This window comes from Gopherus evgoodei, chromosome 6, assembly GCF_007399415.2.
Source record: "Gopherus evgoodei ecotype Sinaloan lineage chromosome 6, rGopEvg1_v1.p, whole genome shotgun sequence".
Taxonomy (NCBI): Eukaryota; Metazoa; Chordata; order Testudines; family Testudinidae; genus Gopherus; species Gopherus evgoodei.
This window is the reverse complement of record NC_044327.1, coordinates 86,738,108-86,760,210: the sequence shown is the minus strand read 5'-3', so window position 1 is coordinate 86,760,210 and position 22,103 is coordinate 86,738,108. Positions and strand designations below refer to the sequence as shown.

Below are 22,103 nucleotides of genomic sequence, written 5' to 3'. Positions count from 1 at the left end.
TGGTTTAAAAAATTAAGGTTAAGTGTGAAATCTCTCCAATTCAAATCTTAAAAAGCAAGGAAATGTCAAGCTATGAGACTTTTAAGCTAAGACTTATTTTATTAAATTTAAAAAATGGTTTAAACTTGAAACAGTAGTCTAAACGCTGCATCTATGCTCTATAATACAGACAAAAATCAAGGTTCTTTATCTCATAACTATGTATGAACTAAGCACAGGAAGAGCAACTTGTGCTTTGAAGAGGGAAAACTTAACTACTTTGTGAAACTTACCGAGGAAAATTATTGAACAAGTGAATAGCAAATAATCAAACAACATCTTTAGAGTTCCACAAGCAGGATGTTTGCATGTGTACACAAACACACGCAATAAGCAATTGTTGTGACTCCATTTGGTCGATTTACTGTAACTAAAAACTTGGCTGTCAGTCAAAAAAATATTGTAAAGTCATTACAAACGGAGCAGTTCAAGATTTTGTGCTAACATAACAGGGAGCAAGATGAAACCATAACACAAGCAAGTACTAAGATTTTAGTGTCAGATAGTTGCTTAAGGTTACTCAATTTGGTAATAAGATTTTTTGGACACTTTCCTTTCAGATGCCTCAGTACAATATCTGTTCAATGTTTGATTGTATGATGAACTCTCAGTAGACACCCACCACTGCACCACAGAGGTGCACATTTCTTGTCTTCTGATAAGAACTGTTTCCCTATGTTTGTGATATAAAGATATATTCTGTCCTCCTAAGGTGGTCAGAGACCACTCTATCCAGAGTTGACTGGTACAACCTTTGATAACATGTCTCCGAAGTGTTTTGAGTAAAATGGAATCAAAGAGAACATAATACAGACAGAACTGGTAGCTCCTAATGGGAGCACTGTTTCATGCAGCTGTATGTTCAGCCAATGCCTGAAAGTCAGTCACTAGTGTTCAGTGAAGATTTGGAGAGTGTGCCAAATGAGGGCCTTTGCATGAATCATCAACCCATACTTCAACTTTCTCCACTCACAAATTGGACATTACACGGCTTTAGTGTTCTGATTCTAAGTGTACAAGACATTTCCAGAGACATGTAACCCTCCTGGACACTGGATCTGACCTATTCTGCTATAATATACCTTTTAAGTCCTTTCATCAAGCCTTTGATGAGTGTGTCAACTAAACTGGCCCTCCTGCACAGTTCAGTCTATCTAGGTAAACTATGGCTTTTCCTCCTAGGCTGAGGCAGAAGCTAGGAAAGGAGATGTCCAAGTCTTTAGTCTAAAGTCATTTTGTCTTTTCACGTGAACCAGGACAAACTCAAAGGACAATTTTGTTGTAGGTGAAAATTAAGGTGAGAGGACAGCCAGCAATCCTATTTGCTGAACCAAGGGGATAGTCAGCCACACCGAAGGTGAGAAAACTATAGGCCAATAAGTGAAGGACCTCAAAAATAGTCAGACAGGGATTCACATAATCACTGTAGAACAAGGTTAACACTCCAGAGTTAAAACAGGGGATCTGAAAGGAGGTAGAGAAATAGCACAACTTTCAAGAAACAAAATAGATAGAAGGATCTCACTGTCCCCCAATCCGACGACTTTTTTAGGATGCTAAATCCCAACATTTGGGCTTCTTTAGAACTGGGGGCTAGTCCCTTGTAAATGTAGTCCATCAAGTAGAGATCATTTGGCCTGCTCCAGGCAAGAGAAAATGTCCGCACCAAATGATAGGCAAAGGAGGTACTCTTTTTGCATGAATAAAATACTGTCAAGGATACCCTGTTTGAGGTACTCCTAAGGAGTTATGGTGTCTTGTCACAGACCAGGGCCAAGAGACTTTGGGTTTCTAGATCCGGATGCTGGTGTCTACCAAAAAAGGTGGTGGGACAGAAGAAGAGAGACCTTGTTCTCTTGGGATAGGATTAAGAGATCCATGTATCAAAAATTCCTTGATCATTTTGGAGCAATAAGAATTAGTCTGGGGATTGCAGACTACCTCTTGATTGTTCTGAGGAAAATGGAAGGGAAAACAAACTAAGGAATACTCCATGGAATGGCAAACCCATCCTTTGCAAAGTCAGTAGATTTTTCCTTCCTCTGCAGCAGGTACACAATCAACTGACACTTTTTTTTTGTTTTTAAATCGAGATTAGATCCATGCCCAGGTTTCTCTTTCTGCCAAAAAACTTCCAACATTAGCAACCCCACAGCTGGGAGCACTTCTGATCTACTGAACCAGTCCACTGTGCAGTTAAGTGGGAGGCATGTGGAGATATTTTACTGAGAGGAGGATCACCTCTGCCCATGAGAACATGAAAGTGGACCTTCCCTCAACAAGCTTAGGGTATGTCTACACTGCAATGAAAAGCCTGCAGCACTGAGTGTAAGACCACGGGTCAATTCACTCTGGCTTGTGGGGCTTGGACTGCAGGTCTAAACATATCAGTGTAGATGTTCCTGCTCTGGATTGACCATGTGCTCTGCAACCTAGAAAGGGGAGGAGGGTCTTGGAGCCTGGGCTCTAGCCCAAACGGGAACATCTATACTCTTATTTTTAGCCCCACAGCCCGAGCCAATTGAACTGGACTCTGAGACTCGGTGCTGCAGGATTTTCTTTGCAATATAGATACACTCTATGTCTCCTGTTGTCACTTTGGCATTACTGCTGTGTCGCGAGATTCTGAGTATGGCCTGATCTACATTACGAGTTTATATCGAATTTAACAGTGTTAAACCGAACTAACCCTGCACCTGTCCGCACAATGAAGCCCTTTACTTCGATATAAAGGGCTCTTGATATCGATACCTGTACTCCTCTCCGATGAGTGGAGTAGCACTGAAATCGATATTACCATTTCAAATAAGGGTTAGTGGGGCCCCAATTTGATGGTTTTGGCCTCCGGGAGCTATCCCACAGTGCACCATTGTGACCACTCTAAACAGGAATCTGAACTCTGAGGCACTGGCCAGGTAGACAGGAAAAGCCCCGCGAAATTCTGAGTTTCATTTCCTGTTTGCCCAGAGTGGAGCGCTGATCAGCACAGGTGACCATGAAGTCTCAGAATCAAAAAAGAGCTCCAGCATGGACTGTACGAGAGATACTGAATCTGATAACTGTATGGGGAGATGAATCTGTTCTATCAGCACTCTGTTCCAAAAGACGAAATGTCAAATCATTTGAAAAAATCTCCCAGGCCATGATGGACAGAGGCCACAACAGGGACTCAACACAGTGCTGCATGAAACTTAAGGAGCTGAGACAAGCGTACCAGAAAGCCAAAGAATCAAATGGACGTTCACAGTGGGAGGGGCGACTGATGACTGTAGCTATCTCACAGTTCCTGCACTCTCTGAAAACCATTTGAATTCTGGGCTGAGCTCCCAAAGCCTGAAGGGTCAAAAACATTGTCATAGGCGGTTCAGGGTATATGTCATCAGCCCCCCACCCCTGTGAAAGCAAAGGGAAAAAAATAGTTTCTTGCTTTTTTTCAATGTCACCGTATGTCTACTGGATGCTGCTGGCAGACGCAGTGCTGCAGCGCTACACAGCAGCACCCCCTTGCCTTGCCTTGCAGATGGCAGATGGTACAGTATGACTGATATCCGTCATCGTCATCCCGTGAGTGCTCCTGGCTGGCCTCAGTGAAGTCGGTCGAGGGCGCCTTCGCAAAAATGGGAATGACTCCAGGTCATTCTCTTCTTTAAGTTTTGTGTAATGGAGATTCAGTCCTGCCTGGAATATCATGCCAGCTGGAGGCTTCTGCCTCAGGCTGCTCTCCCAGTCAGCAGCATCACCTGGTCACGCCTACCCCAGCTACACCTACCCTTGCTACCAGGGCTCAAAAATCAGATACTTAGACCTCTACATTTTGCTGCAATTAAAAAAATTAAGCTGCCATTCAGAACTGTTCCCCAACATACATATCCTGGGACATTTTCTATTTTACCAGTGTCAACCAAAGGCCCACACACAAATGGAGATTCACTCCTGCCTATGCTTCTATCCCAGTGCTTATCACAGATTCCCATTTTCAGTTATAGGCTGCGCAAGTGAAGAATGGTGGTTCACTCTACTTCGCTGTAAGCCAACCGCCCTCCCCCCCAATTTGATCTCTGCTTGCAGAGGCAATAAAGTCAGTGTTATTTCAAATTCAGGCATACTTTATTACTTCATCACACAAATGGGGGGATAACTACCATGGTAGCCCAGAAGAGGTGGGAGGAGGAGGGAAGGGAACGGGTGGGGTTGTTGAAGGGGCACCCCCTATAATGGCATGCAGCTCATCATTTCTGCAGGATGTATGGGGCTCTGACCCGGAGTGGTCGTTTGCCTCTCTGGTTCTTTAGTAGGTTTTCCTGATATTCTAGGCAGAACTGACTCTCCATTAAACAAAACTTAAAGAGAATGACTTGAGGAGTCATTCCCATTTTTGTCCAGGTACCCCCGACCGACCTCACCGAGGCCGCCCAGGAGCACCCATCACAGCAGCAGACGGTACAGTATGACTGGTTACCGTCATTACCAACTTGCAAAGCAGCAGTCAGTACAGTATGGCTGGTAACTGTCTTTGCTAACTTGCAAAAGGCAAGGGGATGCTGCTGTCTAGCGCTGCAGTATCGTGTCTGTCAGCAGTATCCCGTAGATATACGGTTACAGTGAAAAAAGTCTGAATGGGCTCTATGGTTGCCATGCTATGGCGTCTGCCCGGGCAATCCAGGGAAAAAGGGCGCGAAATGATTGTCTGCCATTGCTTTCACAGAGGGAGGATTGACTGACGACATTTACCCATAACCACCTGCGACAAATTTTTGGCCCCATCAGGCACTGGGATCTCAACCCAGAATTCCAATAGGCAGGGGAGACTGCGGGAACTATAGGATAGCTATGGTATAGCTACCCACAGTGCAACGCTCCAGAAGTCGACGCCAGTCTCGGTACATGGACGCACGCCGCCAAATGAATGTGCTTAGTGTGGCCGCGTGCACTCAACTTTATACAATCTGTTTCCAAAAATCGATTTCTGTAAAATCGGAATAATCCCGCAGTGTAGACATACCTTATGCGTCTTCCTTTGATTAAGTCCTAGAACGTTAACAGGCCTAGTATGATGCCACAATTCAAGAGTGATTATATGACGATTTGTCTTCCTTTGAACCAACTGAGAGCACAAAACCCTGTCAGATTTCATATTTGTGGTAAACTGGATTCTACTTTGGGCCCTAGAAGAGGGAAATTTGTCCCCAGTCCGGTATGCATTGTTCTCCAGAGATGAGGTTATCCAATCTCATCTACTATTCAATTTCTTACTGGCTGGAAAGGTACCTCTCTTTGTTCCAAATATCTAGGATTCACAATAAACTAATAACTACATAACAGAACTAAAACAGTTTAACACTTCTTCAAGCCATTTCAGTATAAATGGTATCTTTGGCCAGGCCAGTTTTTTCCAACATGAAAAATCTCCTCTTTCATTCCCATTTCATTCTCACAGAAAAAAATAAATTGTTAAAGAAAAACAGGAAAATAGCTTAGGAGGTCATTGGAATCTTAGACAATGAAGCTAAAAGAAAAATGAATGAGTGTTAACTTCTGTCAGTAACTTTCTGATTGTATTATTATCCAGGCATTAGGATAATAGTAAATAACAACTTATATCAGACTCTAAAGCAAAAAGTGTATTCAACTAAGCAAAACAGAAGCATAATCTCAACTTGTGTAAAAGGATGGAGCAGGTGCTGAAAAGATTATACCCAACTTCAGTAAATCCCTGCAAAAAAAATAAAAATGCATAATGTGTTTAAACTACACAGTTTGCACAACATTTAACAGTGAACAGGTCAATTAAGAGACAAGGCATTCAGAAAATAGTGGTTACAAACAGGCACTCAATGTTTCACATGAAACGGGAAAGATGAAACTTATCTATTGCAATTTTTGATGTTGAATATTTCTCTTAAAGTAATAATAATGAGCCAATTCACAAAATGCATCATAAATTACTAAACAACTTGACAAAATATTTCATGTAAATAAGACTTTGCAAAATTACCTTGTCAATTTCTCTTTGTGTTGCTCCTTCCTTTTTCAAACGTTCTTGTTCCACACACTTAGTATTGTAGTTCTCTTTTGATTTCTGTAGGGCTTGAATGATACTCTGAATGTTTTGCACTGCTTCCAAAGTTCCTGAAACTTCTTCTTTAGTCTGTCAAATATCACATACTTGTCAAAAATGACCAGTTTAATATTTTAATTGTAACAAGCAACTGAAAACACATAAAATGGAGAGTGAGTAACCTTTTTATGAGCTTTGATTTGTTCATCTCCATACTTCTGCACTTCTTTTATTAGCTCTTGTAATTTCCGGACAAGCTCCAAGTGACAGCTTGCTACTTTTTCTGTTGATATTTTGAAAACATCCCAAACTGGTGCAAATGTCCTAAAAATAAAGGTTACAGGGAGGAGAAACATTATTTAATGTTGAATTCCATTTTTTTCTTTTTAAAAACAGCTACAATTTTATAATAGAACCCTGAGGTACTGATGATATGCTTATAAAGTGCACTCTTCTCTATGAGTAATGATATAAAAAAGCACATTCTTATTCAAATCCATTCCTTTTCCTATTCAAAGTCCTCTCTACTAACTTCAAAGACAAAATTAAATGTTTACTGCTTTTTTCCTCCTGTTAACCATGCAGTCAACATAAATAAAACAGAACAGAATCAAGCTTACTCAGTCTTGTCCATTTTGAGTACAAGATACACGTTCCAATCTGTTATACTCGCATAAACCCACTGAATAATAGAATTGCACAGATGTTACTAATCATACTGGTGATATTACAAGTAAAAAACCCATGTGGACTCAGAGGAAGATTGAACATGCAAGGCTGGCTGTTTTCAGAGCAGAACCTCACTAAGAATGGGATGAGACTTTTAGATGCTTATAATGCAGAAAAATTACATGTTTGGCTGAAACCTCATGCTTGACTTCGCCTATAGCAAAAATTTTTGGAAAGTCACAGGAAAATCTTATCTCATTATCAGATAACTTGAAAAGCTCAAAACAAAACCCTTGTTTTAGCATATTTGGCTAAAATGACATTTAGGATTAAGATGCTATATTCAGTGGCTTACACTTTCTAACACAACCTTCTGGACTGAAATTTCTCAAGCCTGTTTTGGGGCAGATTTTTCTTCTTTTAGATATCTTTAAAATCATAGTTGGTATTAACGATGCAGTGACGATCAGAGACTGAAATAAACGCAGGCAAAGTTTGATGAAATAACTGAAAAAATATATCTGTCATTAAGAAAATAAGGAGTTAAATACAAACACTACAGTAGCACCATGTTAAGGATTGCAGTACTAAAAAGGAGATTCTGAATTAATGTTCAAGTCCATTAGTGTACCCCTGCAAATATGCATTATAATATTCTTTCCCTCTACAACAGCCTCCCCCATCTCTCAGGGCATAGCTGAGAGCCCCTCCCCTCATGGAGCTGGGAAAGTAGCTATGAGCAGGGTCTTCGGACATTTATGGCCACACTTCCCCTCTCCTCCCACTTTAGTTTTTCCTCCTGACTGAGGCTGAATCTATTTATGCAAGGAGGAAGGAAAACCTCTTGGGTAATCAGCACAAGTTAGCTGGGGCACCAGGACAGAGTAAGTGCTTGTAATAGTGCAGGGGGGGATTTAAATTAACATTCTGTATTTCTGACAATTTGCAGTCTTTGTTGTTTGTTCCTGTTCATCCTACCTTTTCTGACTGTCCGCTCTCTGAAGAAAGGATCAATATATACTCTCATATATTCATATATACTCTCAAACAAGCCATCTTAACTTTCGTCATCTTAAAATTTAAAAAAGTACTGTTGTATTAAAAATGTCATTCTTGAACACTGAACATGACACCTACAGTGAATCTTGCCATGTGATATTTTAAAGATGGTGTCATATCAAGCATAAACCATTGCAAAATTTTTTTTTTTTAAATTTTAAAGAACAGTTTCACTAGCACACGAGAGCAGCATAAATAAGCTAGAGAGCATTGCCCAGTTAAGCTGTATTTACAGTTACTTTGCAGTGCAAAGCAAACAAAATGTATTGGTGATTCTGTCCAGTTTTAGCATACTACTAGCTCACCACAATCAACAAAACTGTTGCAAGCAAATTAGCTATAAAAGGAAGGATAGTGATTGGTTGAGTTATCTTTGACAACACAATGGGCCCACTTAAGAGTTAACTGAGCTATTGATCTGACCATGTCTCTAGCCAAACAATTAGATACAACTATTAATTTAATTTCAACTTACTTTCCTAAATACAGCCTATGCACAAGATTTCAGTGAATTCTACCTATACGGAAAGGCTGAAGACTCTGTGTCATAACCTTAGTCCCAGATTTGGACCTTAGCGTCCAAAATATGGGGTTAGCATGAAAACCTCCAAGCTTAGTTACCAGCTTGGACCTGGTACTTGCTGCCACCACCCAAAAAATTAGAGTGTTTTGGGGCACTCTGGTCCCCCTGAAAAACCTTCCCTGGGGACCCCAAGACCCAAATCCCTTGAGTCTCACAACAAAGGGAAATAATCCTTTTTCCCTTCCCCCCTCCAGGTGCTCCTGGAGAGATACACAGACACAAGCTCTGTGAAACTACACAGAGTGACTCCCCCTCTCTGTTCCCAGTCCTGGAAACAAAAAGTACTTTCCTATTCACCCAGAGGGAATGCAAAATCAGGCTAGCAAATCCAACGCACACAGATTTCCCCTGATTTCTTCCTCCCACCAATTCCCTGGTGAGTACAGACTCAATTTCCCTGAAGTAAAGAAAAACTCCAACAGGTCTTAAAAGAAAGCTTTATATAAAAAGAAAGAAAAAATACATACAAATGGTCTCTCTGTATTAAGGTGACACAATACAGGGTCAATTGCTTAAAAGAATATTGAATAAACAGCCTTATTCAAAAAGAATACAAATCAAAGCACTCCAGCACTTATATTCATGCAAATACCAAAGAAAAGAAACCATATAACTTACTATCTGATCTCTTTGTCCTTACACTTAGAAACGGAAGATTAGAAAACAGAACTACTTCTCCAAAGCTCAGAGAAAGCAGGCAGACAGACAACAAAGACTCAGACACAAACTTCCCTCCACCCAGAGTTGAAAAAATCCAGTTTCCTGATTAGTCCTCTGGTCAGGTGCTTCAGGTGGAAGAGACATTAACCCTTAGCTATCTGTTTATGACACTCTGTTTTTCTGTTACTAAGATAATTCAGGACAAAGAAAATACTGACAGATGCTACATTTCTTATAGGATGCATTTTTTATTTAATTTGAAAGTAACAAACTTACTCTGAATTTTCTGAAAATTCCATCTGTACTCAAAGAGTACCTACTGTAACTTTGGGGAAGATCTGTTGTATTTTTCATACATAACAAAGAGCTTGAATCCCTGCTTTAGTACAAAATGGAATTCTACCTTAATTATAGAGCCACAACAGCTATCTCCATAATTGTTCCTCCAGTTAAGATTGTATGAGTAAATGAACTTATGAACCATTTTATATTTAAACTGCACCTCTTTCTGTAATCCTTTTTTCATATATCCATGTGGATTTTATAACTGCTGCATAATCATGTAATTAAAAGCCGTATTGTAATACAATGCATTTTAAAAGATGCCAGAGTTAAGGCTGTTACTAGAACTTTAATTCTGTTAATGCAACATTCAGGTTGAAATCTTAATTGCATAAATGTTCAGAGATTAATAATTTTTCTTTTATACACATATTAACTTACCCAAGCTGCGTGTAATTGCTTGCTGATTTGGCTAACTTTGTCATTGACCTTGAATATGCCTCCTCTATTGCAGCCCTGTTAAAAACAAAACATACAAAGTTCCTAATGTTAAGTAATCCAAATCACAAATCAATAAAGCTATTAGGATCCATGAAGGTATATGCTTTAAAGGAACAGAAAAGGAAACACAGCTTACCTTGTATTGTTTTAAAATGACAAAGGCAGTGTTTTCAGTGCACCCTTATAAAATCCACCACCAAATTACAGTGTGTTAAAAGTCAGAGATGGTGAATAGTGTGGCAGAATAGTGCTTACAAACACAGAAGAAACTCAGCTTATGGTACTTTTATCAAACTGTTTCAAGAGCTTCACAATAAAGTGGGAAGGGGGAACCATTCTGCATCCATACGCTGCTGGATGATTTGTCAAAGGCTGTTTAAGGACTCCTCTACCCCGATATAACGCAACCCAATACAACATGACTTCAAATATAATGTGGTAAAGCAGCGCTCCGGGGGGGCGGGGCTATGCACTCCGGTGGAACAAAGCAAGTTCGATATAATGCGGTTTCACCTATAACGCGGTAAGATTTTTTGACTCCCGAGGACAGCGTTATATCAAGGTAGAGGTGTACTATAAATTTCTGAATTACAGAGTAGTGCAATTGTAACACATGCTTTTACAAGATATTAAATGACATTCAAATACACAAATATTAAAAATAAACAAAGCAATCACACATTAATTGATGAAGTTGCACTAAAAAGGTATTTAAAAGAGAAATTCTAAGAACTAGCTCATCTTTTAAGATCCCTCTGAACTGCTACAATGGCATACTGTGATTTTACGTGTTGATTGGGGTTGGAGTAACAGCATGGTAGGAATAATGTCATAATGGTATTCAGAGTGCTTTTGTTTGAATGACCTGAGAAATATTTTTGGAGAAGCTCATCTGCACATATTGAATTTTTTCCACCTTCATTTTTCCTCATTTAGTGAGTTAATCTCTTTTGAAACCAAGTAAGCCTCATAAGAACTGACATTTTATTTTCCTACTTATTAGATCAATTGTTAAAATCTTGAAATGTTGTGGGGGAAGATTATAGAATTTTCCAACCCACTTGTCTTGATTATAGCTGCTCATTGCTGAAGGGTGGTTTCTGATTTTCCCTTGTAATGGGAATTTCTAGGCAAAGCTATTTCCTTTGGTAATATGATACACAGAAAGAAGTAATCACTTAAGAAATTTCACCAGAGAGCATGAAGATCAATTTATTCAACTCCCAGTAAGATGACTAGGGAGGAGAAGACTCCATATATGAGTTCCCCTCTGTCTCATCCTTACCCTCCAAAACAAAGATCCAGCCTAAATGCTGGACTCAGTTTTTATTTAATTCTGATAGGGAAGGAGCTACATTAAATACATTTTATAATTCAGACAAAACAATAGGTCAAAAACTTGATGTTTTACCTCAGATTTAAAAAAATGCAAGATCTGTAGAACATTTTAAGAGGCATCACTGGAACATTAAAAACAGATCTGCAGATATCTTTCGAAGAAAAACACTACTATGAGTAAGGGCTTGAATTGTCATTTTAAAGGAAGAGGCTTCAAGAGATCATCATTTTATTACTTTGTGCGTTTATTAAGAAGAAATTTAAACGAGCAAATTTGAAACTACAGTGATAGAAAAGGCTTTCCACTTACAAACATGATAGTTTATTTCAAAAAATTCTTTTTTACTTTTTAAGGGTCTCCAAGTTAATGTTACCTGATGTCACCAGGGAAACACAAAGTAGTATATTTTCATGAAATCTGAAAATTTTATGTACTAGAAATTTGCCAGCTTAATATTTGATTGTTTATGCATTCACATTTTCCTTTCTCCTCCTTTTTGATGTTTCTGCTCTTCTATTAATTGTATGGCTGAACAATTTGTCCTTGATTATAGTGTAGACCTGGCCTTTGTAATGTGGTATAAACTTACATCAGTATAACTATGTTGCTCAGGGGCAGGAAAAATCTACACCCTTGAAAGACGCAGTTATACCAACCTAACCCCCAATGTAGATAGTGTTATGTCCACAGAAGGGCTTCTCCTATCAACATAGCTACCACCTCTCACGGAGGTGAATAAACTATGCCAACGGGAGAAGCTCTCCCATCAGCATAGCAGCATCTTCACTGAAGCACTGCACCTTTTTACATGAAGATCTGCCCAAAGACAATTAAAATGTGTGTTTATGTATTTTTATGTCTCTCACACACACTTATTATAATCATCATATATTATTTCCTAGATTTGTCAGGTTATAACCGTGGCTCGGTGCCTTATTTTACACAAGACGGACCAAAAGTTTGTGGTCTCTTCTCCAGTTCAGACCTTGCTAGCCTTTTATCTATGACTTTGTCACCATGAGGCTGGCTCTCTGTAATGTACCTGACTTGAGGATGCCCACAAATATTACCATAAAATCCTACTTGGTGCAGGATACTGCAGCTTTCCACCACCATGAACATGTAACATTTTCACTTCATGCTCTCCATTAACCGTACCTATTTGCTTCCTGGTGCAATCTGATTTGCTGGCTACATTCTATAAAGACCTGAATGATCTGGGATCCATTTATTTGAGATAGTGCCTCTCCCAATCTGCTGCACATTTAAGATTCGATGTGGCACAACTGTTGATTTCTTCAGATGGCTCTCTATGGCTTTTCCAGCAAAGGTTCCTTCCTGTGAAATTCACTCTAACAGCTGCTCTGAGTAAGTTTACTGACTTCAAGGTGCAATGCATGTTGTGGTCCAGCAGGGTTTAAACTGAGTTTTAGGTACCAGTAAGGTGGCTGCTTGTGTTCACATAAATTAGTTGTTAATGTATACAAAAATGTATACAAACACAATCCAAGCAGTCACATAGCTCATCTACAATGTATCCCCAATAGTTAAACCGGGGGTTTTCAAAGAGGAAAAATTGTAGGGCAGCCCACCTTTTCATTGCTTTTCATCCCTTTCAGAGCAAAACTTCTACTAGGAAACTGAGCCAGAATAGAGTGAGGAGCCCTAAGTTTCAGTGGAAAGAAGAGTACCAACTCACCAACATAACGAGGATGTTTTTAAAGTATGTCCAAAGCAGTCAGGTAACAAATGCCCACAAACAGGTATAAAAAAGGTGACCTTAACAGAGGGATAGACACTGAGGGAAAATGAAGAATTACAATAGGCTCACAGGAGCAACAAGAGGGGTAACAGTGGGGGTATCTGCTCAATATCTTAGATACTTATACACAAATGCAAGCCTATGGAGAATAAAAAGGAAGAAACGGAAATATTACAACATAAGATTGTAAAATAAAATTATGACAACTGGCATTACAGAGTTGGTGGGATAAATCTCATGACTGAAATATTGGTATACGGAGGTATAGCTTGTTCCAGAAGGCCAGGGAAGGGAAAAAAGGAAGGAGGTGTTGCATTATCTATCAAGAATATATACACTTGTTCTGAGTCCCAGAAGGAGATCAGAGGCAGACCAGTTGAAAGTCTCTGGGTAAAAATAAAAGCAAGAGAGGAGTGAGGGGAAGAAGGATTATGTCAAAGTAGATGTCTACCATAGACCACAAAAACAGGAGCAGGTCGATAACAACAGTACAGATGCAATAGCAAACTAGTCTGATTAGGAGGAAAGATTGGAATAATAGCATGAGACCAATATAGTTTCATCAGGAGCCCTTTAATGACCTGAAAATAATAAAGAAATCCTACAAAAAGTGGAAACATGAACAGATTGCTTCGGATGAGTATAAAAGAATACCTCATGTATGTAGGTACAAAATAAAAAAGGCTAAGACACAAAATGATTTACACCTAGCAATGAACATAAAAGGCAATAAGATAAAGTTCTATATGTACATTAGAGGCAAGAAAAAGATGAAGGACAACATAAGTCCACCATTTAGCACAGAAGGAGAGCTAATAACTTCAAGACAGCTGAGATGTTTAATGCCTATTTTCCCTTCAGTCATCACTAAAAAGGTTACCTGTAACCTGAAGCTTAACCAGGATAGATTTGATTTAAATCAAATTTGATTTAAATCACTAGTCAGGAAGACTATTTAATAGTTAATGTCTACACAAAAGTGCATTCTTGTTGGTTGTTATAATCATAATACATATTCTTCACAACTCAGGCACAGATGTAGGTTTCATTTTTAGAAGGTACACACTACACATTTAAGTGATTTATTTTGAAAACTTTTCAGATTAGTTTTACAGCTATATCAGAAAATGAATGGCTATTTCATTTACCAAAGGTAACTGAAGCAGATATTTATGAAGTCACTGGGAGGTGAACTATCTCCAGTTCAACAGGTTAATCATTAATATATGGAGGATTTTCTTGCCATGCTTTATTAGGAGGAGATCACCACCAGACAGATATTTAAATTGTTTTATTTAACTAAAACAACATTATATATTCTGGATTTTTTTCTTCAACAGCAAACATATAATATTTTAACAAAACAAGTAAATGAATTTTTGAATGTAGTTAAACATTCAAGTTTTTAAAAATCAGTTTGGTTTTTGTTAAAATTGTTTTTATCTAAAACAGTTAAAATTTTGAATTTAAGAAAAAACCAACTAAAACTAAATCCACTATGTCACCCAGGTCAATATGAGAAACTTAAAATATTGGCTTCTGCAGCTAACTCAGTCATCTTCACCTTCATTTTCCTGTTTGTTCATAATCTGGAAAAGAAAAACAAGCTTTCCTGCTTTTTCAGGTCCCAAATGATTTCTCAGTTTGGAATGAATTAGTCCAAAGGAAGAAAATATTATTTCTATGCTAGCAGAAGCTACTGCTGTTAAAAGTGAGATTATCACTTCAACAGTCTCTGAATTCAAGTGCTTAAGTGTCTTCCTCCAGTTCACTGGTGTGACTTTCTTTAAAGCATCATCAGCACACACATATTTCTTGAATGGTTCTTATGCCCAAATTGCGTCTCTTTTACAGCCTGCAATCATTATAGGTTTTCCATTCTAGCGAGAGAACGGCATGGTAGATCTCAAATCAATGAAGGCCACACTCAGAAAGACCTCAAGATTTCTGGAATATGCTGCTCAAACAGTTTCACTTTTGTTTCTACTGCCTGTTCTTCCCTTCTCACATTTACCTCCAGACTTCTCCTTGTCCAGATCTATTCTGCCCCCAACAACCTTCACTGAATTTTTTGAAACTTTGCACTTTTAGAGAGAGGTAAGGGATGGCCTCTGTGTACACAAATTTGCAGAAGGACAATAGGGTGGAAGTCTGTTATTACCAACCATGGCAGTCAGGCAGCCTTCAGTGGCACACCTGCGGGCGGTCCATTGGTCACGCAGATTTGGCAGCGTTTCTGCAGGAGATCTGCTGGTGCCGCGCCTTCAGCGTACCCGCCGCCGAATTGCCGCTGAAGCCGCTGGCATGCTGCTGAAGCCTGCCTGACTGCCGCTCTCAGGGTGACCGGCACGCCGCCCCGGCATGGGCTTGCTGTGCTAGTGCCTGGAGCCGCCCCTGGTTATTTCTCACCTCTATACATCATTTATTTATTTAAAAATATTTTTGCAGTTAACAAGCATGTTACCTCTGGAGACACAAATCCACCGTTTGAGAACTGCAAAACTAAGCATCTCTGATAGTGCTCAGTCTAGAAGATATTGAGTCCCATTGAGTAGACACAAAGATTAACCTAAATAATCTATACAGAAGCCCCTGGAACTTCATAAAATTGGGTCCCTAATCCATGAACTATTGGAACTCATTTACAAAACTTTTCTTAAACATTACATGAATATATTGTTTCATACTGTAGAATTACAATTTATAATCTCTATTCCATGATGAGATATCTTTGTGCTATAATGTATCTTAATTAAAACTATCTTTAGATAGGTTTTTCCCTCAAAAAGCATTTTATCAAAAAAATCTGATTTAAATTAAAAAAAATCTGATTTTTAAATCAGTGATTTTTATCCACCCTGAGCTTAAACACAATTAATATAAAAATAAGGGAGAAGGAATCCAAGCCAAATTAGGAAAAAAGCACATATTACAGAAAATTTCAGTGAATTAGATGGTATTCAAGTCGGTAGTGCATAATGAAATTCATTTTAGGACATTTAAGGAATTAGGTGAAGCAATTTCAGAAGTGTTAGCAATTATCTTCAAGAACTCATGGAAGACAGATGAGGTCCCATAGGACTGGAGAACAACAAACAGTGCTTATCCTCAAAAAAGAGAAACAAAGAATCTGGGTAATTATAGACCAGTCAACCTAACTTCAATACCTGGAAAGAGAAAGAAAGACACAAATTATTAAGGAATCAATTTGTAAGCAAGTAGAGAACAGCAGGATGCTAATTAGAGACAACATGGATTTGTCAACAAGTCACACAAACCAATCTAATCTTCTTTCATAAGATTACTGGCCTAGTGGATGGGGAGAGGTAATCCGCAGATAAGATATATCTTGATTTTAGTAAGTATTTTGACTCAGTCCCATATGACATTTTCCTAAGCAAACTAGACAAATGGGGCCCAGGTGAAATTACTATAAACTGGGGGGGCACATTTGGCTGAAAGACTGTACTCAAGGAGTAGCTGTCAATGGTTCACTGACAAACTGGAAGAACATATCTAATGGAATCCCACAGGGATCTGTCCAGGGTCCAGTACTGGTCAATATTTCCATTAATGACTTCAATAATGGAGTGGAGAGTATGCTTATCAAATCTGTGGATAGTATCAATCTGGAAGTGATAATAAAAACTTTGGAAGACAGGACTGGAATTCCAAATGAGCTTGATAACTTGGAGAAATAGTCTGAAATCAATAAGATGAAATTCAGTAAAGAAAGTGAAAAGCACCATATTTAGAAAGGAAAAATAAATGCACTGCTACACAATTGGGAATAATTGGTTAGGTAGTAATATTTCTGGCAAGGATTTGGGGGTTATAATGAATCACAAATTGAATACAAGTTAAATATGTGATGCAGTTGCAAAAAAGGCTAATACCATTCTGAGGCGTATTAACAGGACTGTCCTATGTTTGACTTGGGAGGTAACTGTGCCACTCTACTATGCATTGGTGTGGCCTCAGCTGGGGTAATGTATCCAGTTTTGGGCACCACACTATAAGAAAGAAGTGAACAAAGTGGAAAGAGTCTAGAGGAAAGCAAGACAAATGGTACAAAGTTTAGAAAAACCTGACTTGTGAGGAAAGGTTAAAAAACTGGGCACGTTTAAGTCTTGAGAAAAGACAATGGGGATCTAATAACAGTGTTCAAATATGTTAAGGGCTGTTATAAAGAGGACAGTGATCAATTGCAAATAACTTCCAAGGGAGGCTGTGGAATCTCAGTTATTGGAGGTTTAAAGAATAGACAAACACCTGTCACAGATGGTTTAAGTATACTTAGTCATGCTTCAGTGCAGGGAGCTGGACTAGGTGATCTCTCAAGGTCTCTTCCAGCCCTACATGCCTATGATCCTATGACTGCCCAGGAAAGAAGTAATCCACTTTAGGGCTGTCCTTCAATTCCTTTCACTCACTAAAACTTTAGCAAAGACTCAAATAATGAAGGTGAAGGGAGCAAATCTATACTGCTCTGAACTAATTATTGTCAATATAAATCCGAATCTTGGGAACTAGCAGTAACTAGCAATTTGTAACTAGCAGTAACAATCCTGCAAAACAGCGGGTCTGAGTAGGGTTAATTAAATTAGAGCAGCTTCCTCAAAACAGATGCCTGATCTAACTGTCTAGTCAAAGTAATGCTGTGTAACTATGTCAGTAGAGTTCCAGGTGGCATTGTCTAGAGATGGAAACTCTAAATCTGATGGAATTTGTTCAATGAAGACTGAAGCACATCTGAGACCTTCAAGTACCATTATGCATAAAATGTCATAAGTTTGTACACAAACAATGATTTATTTATACAACTCCTGGGTACAAGCAGAAAATCCTTCTGCTGGAAGATGGTAAAATGAGCCAGTTGCCAGATTAAGCCTGACAGTACTCAAGGACAGCACAGATTTTTTTTTTTTTTTTGGGGGGGGGTGGCGGGGTTTTCGAAAGTTACAAGCTTCAAATCAGAATCAAGGCTCCATTGCAATAGGAACTGTACAAATGCATGTACAACAAAGTCCCCTCCCCAAAGAGCTTACAATCCAATATAAGACAAGTTTCAACAAATGAGTAACAAACAGCGAGAGTGGGAGGAGGAAAACAGTGATTAGATGATGCATCTGCAAAGGCTAACGTACCTGAGCCGAATTTGATCAAAAAGTAAAGAAAAACTGTTTAATTTAATTAGACCTTGCCTAACCTGTTTTTTATGTAAACACTGCTATTTTTAACCCATAGCTATTTCTAATTTAAAAAATAAAGCAACTCTGCTTCTGGTTATTTCTAATTGATTTAAATCTAACTTTGCTCTTTTCTAAATGTTTTTTTCTTCTGCTTAATATCCTTTTGCCTACTTTGTTTTAAAAGACATGTAGCTCTATTTCAGTTTTCATTTTTATTCTTGTAAATCCCTATACTAATTTTATGTTTAAATTCAAATATAAAATAAAAATCAGTTCCCTGGTTAATTCCGTTTAGCCAAACACAAATAAACACATTCCCAGTCAATAACGTCACTGGGCCTCCTGAAGGGGAGCCAACAGAACTGCCTTCAGACCCAATATATTTCTGTGCAACTCAAACCCTTCAAAATTCCAGAAACTGTGCACTGTTAGATGGTCTGGATGAGCTCACCATGCATTGCCTGAGAAATCTGTCAGTACCACAACAAGATACTGAATAAAACATCTTTGCAGGCATTCTCACACTCTATTCAATACTAAGGGGTTTCATCATGTAAAAAGATCTAACTCAAGTCTGGCAAATAATGTTATGTAAATGTAGGAAGCCACGAGTCCTAGAAACCTCAAGAAAATGCTTTAAGTATTTTGGATACTTCCTATACAAATAATTACTGTGAACCAATCAAATTTATTTTTAAAAAGAGCAACTGGCATTTAAAAGGGTAACAGATCATCATAATAAGTGGAAGTAAACATAATAGGCAAATAACTAAGACCAGACTTTTGTACATTCACTGCATCCTGTCAATCCAAAGGTGTTTAGCGCCAAACCCATTTAACTCTGGTTGCAACAAATATGATATTATAGAGGAAGACTGATGAAGGAGACCATTCTATTTCAACAGCAGAAACTATCCTGAAATAAAATCTTGAGATAATTGTCTTCCCAAAAGAATACTGACAACTTCATAAACCATCCTCATCTTCCCAAATATTAACTTTTCAGAAACCAAAGGAGTCATATGGGAGGATAGACTGGGTAATCTCAGAGAAGGTCTGGGTAAAGATGAACTCAATAGGTGGGTCAATAATTGCAAATATACAATAAAAGAAAATGTGTACTCAATTTAAATGAGACTGTACATTATTTTTTGTAGCATTTTAATAGAAAATCATAGAATGTCCATTCCAGATTAACGAGGAGTCAGGACTAATAGATTTAAGGTGCCAGCAGACTCCTTGTTGTTTTTGTGGATACAGACTAACACAGCTACTCCTCTGATACTTGACACCATTCCAGCTTGTAATATTGAAATATCTGAGCACAATAAAGTGAAGTTAAGGATGACACAATATTCAGGCCTGTGTATCCTGACTTGATCATTGTAACTTCCTCTTCTCTGTCCTGACACCCACATTACTCCCTCTCCTATACTTCACTCAAAATTTAACTGCTAAGGTCATCCTTCCTCATCACTTCAGACATGTTACTCTTTCACCTCAACGGCCTCTGCATGTCTGCCCCCTTTACCTATCTATGCATCTTTTATTGTATTCCCACATCATTGCCAGTGACACCAACTTTAACCTAACCCAATTTAACGTCTTTTCCTAAAATTGATTTTGCACTTTCTTCTAAAATGACTTTATACATGGAATATCTCTTGTAAACATCACCCTATTTCAAGCTCTCCTCATTTCTACCATGATACCTACAAGAAATTATGTTTTAGGTAGAGAGGAGTTCACTTTAAATGACTGGTTCTCAACCAGGGGTATGTGTACCCCTCAGGGTACACAGAGGCCTTCCAGGGGGTACATCAACTCATCTAGATATTTGCCTAGTTTTACAACAGGCTACATGAAAGTACTGGTAAAGTCAGAACAAACTACAATTTTATACAACTCGTTTATACTGCTGTATATGCTATACACTGAAATGTAAGCACAATATTTATACTCCAATCGATTTTATAATTATGTTGTAAAAAGGAGAAAATAAGCAATTTGTCAGTAACAGTGTGCAGTGACACTTTTGTATTTTTATGTCTGATTTTGTAAACTAGTCATTTTTAAGTGAGGTGTAACTTGGCGGCACGCAAGACAAATCAAGACTCCTGAAAGGGTACAGTAGTCTGGAAAGGTTGAGAGCCACTGTTTCAAACAATAAATATCAGCGATCCTCAAAGTATATATTTTTATACCTCTTCCACTTCCCTTGGCATGTTCTTTGTTTTCTTATATTATAATGTCTTTGGGGACTGTTTTCTCATATATATTTGGACAGAACATACTGAAATGTGGACACTAAATGCAATAAAAAAGTAATTTAAAGAGTTTGATTTTAAAAATATTAATATTTCAGATTCTTGCTGCTCTGAGTGCTGTAAGGATCTTAATATAGCAAAAGCACGGCATAATCCACAGCACCATAAACCTAAATTCTGTAGAAAGGGCATCCAGCTTCTATAATATTCCAATGGCGCAGAATAACATGACTGTGGTGCCTTTAAGTAAGCTCAAAATTGGAGGTTTTTATCCAGTTTAAAATGGAACTGAATATCAATACAACATCATTCATGTAATCAATTATTAAGTTCAATTTATTTTAATCTGTATGTTTTCTATGTGCCACAGATCTTTTCCGTGACAACAAAAAAGGTTTCATTGCACAAGATGTCATGGGAATTTGGAAGTTTTGGCAGCTTGGTAAGGAACTTTCAGCGCTTTTGGTACTTGGGAAGATATGGGACCTAGTTTGAATTCGTGAGATAGGTACATTAACTGAAAGGGACACCTAAAACATTTAGCAATTTAATATATTAATACTGACATTTAATAGTCATTAGGTTTCAGTACCAACACTCCACTGAATAGGGACAATTTGCATGGCGGAACTATTGACTCCAAACTCAAAAAGACAACAATGCATCAACTTACACTTCAAGAAAACCTTCTAAATCTGAATGCTTTGTTTTTGGGGTTTTTTGTTTTTGTAAACCATAATGGCTTATTTATTTATTTATTTAAAAAAACCAGAGACTTAGATTCTAGAGCACAATTCTGTGATAAGAATGGATTGCACATCAACAGTTTTGGATTACACACGGCATTGATTTAACTTGTCTTCAAAGGACTGCATTTCGGTGCCAAATTTAGAGATAAAACGTAGCTATATGATAGGTTTTTTTAAAAACACACTTTAAACAATCCCTCTTGAACATTTACAATTCAAAACACTGAAGCAGGGATATGCTGCTTTTGTGACAATTATACATCTCTCCTACTCATCCGGAAGCTGACAGTTAGAGACCTCTCTTTCCCATTTTCCTTCCTATATTAACAGAAAAAAGGGTAAGAAAACGTCAATGCACTTTTATAGCATTTTGTAGATAATTTTGTTTAGTGAGGTATCAATCAAGGGTGATTACTGATAATTATTTGTACTACTATGATGACTTACATTGCTTGTTATACTATTAGATAAGCTATAGAAATTTTAGAAATTAACGAACAACAAATTAATTGAATCAGGTGGATGCTTCTATGTTGTTTCCTGTTCCACTACCATTTCATGAGTTAGGCTAGTCAAAGATTACTGACAAATAGCTTAGGTGGGTATTTAAAAATGTAAAACTTTTCTTTCAAATTTTTTGAATCTGATAGAATTACCAGTCTCAGCTAGATTTATGCTGTTTCTGACCAATTACTCAATATTTCTCCAAGACACCAATTTAAATCAGATTAGCAGTCATGAATTAGCACTGATTGGACACAGCAGACAGTAGGTAATTTTCTTTAACCATCACCCTAATTCTCTCAGGCACTATGTTTTTTTCCCTGCTTCTAATTTCATAATTAAAAACCTAATTTCATACAAAATGAAGTTATTTTTTCAATTTGAAACTTTCCTTTGTTCCAGAAGTGTGTGTGTTGAGATGGGCTTTTGGAGAACAGCA

The 22,103-nt window shown here is 38.0% G+C and overlaps 1 protein-coding gene across 6 annotated transcripts in view; it reads right to left on the bottom strand.

Moving 5' to 3' along the window:
* The window catches only part of FCHO2 (FCH and mu domain containing endocytic adaptor 2), a 245,273-nt gene that overhangs the window by 185,183 nt on the left and 37,987 nt on the right, over positions 1-22,103 (bottom strand). For all 6 annotated transcript variants that reach the window (XM_030567793.1, XM_030567794.1, XM_030567796.1 and 3 more), the window contains exons 3-5: positions 9,792-9,866; positions 6,280-6,421; positions 6,035-6,187 (exon numbers count right to left, since the gene is read on the bottom strand). In XM_030567793.1, the coding sequence (XP_030423653.1) occupies positions 6,035-6,187; positions 6,280-6,421; positions 9,792-9,866 (370 nt within the window). The remainder of the gene's footprint in view (positions 1-6,034; positions 6,188-6,279; positions 6,422-9,791; positions 9,867-22,103) is intronic.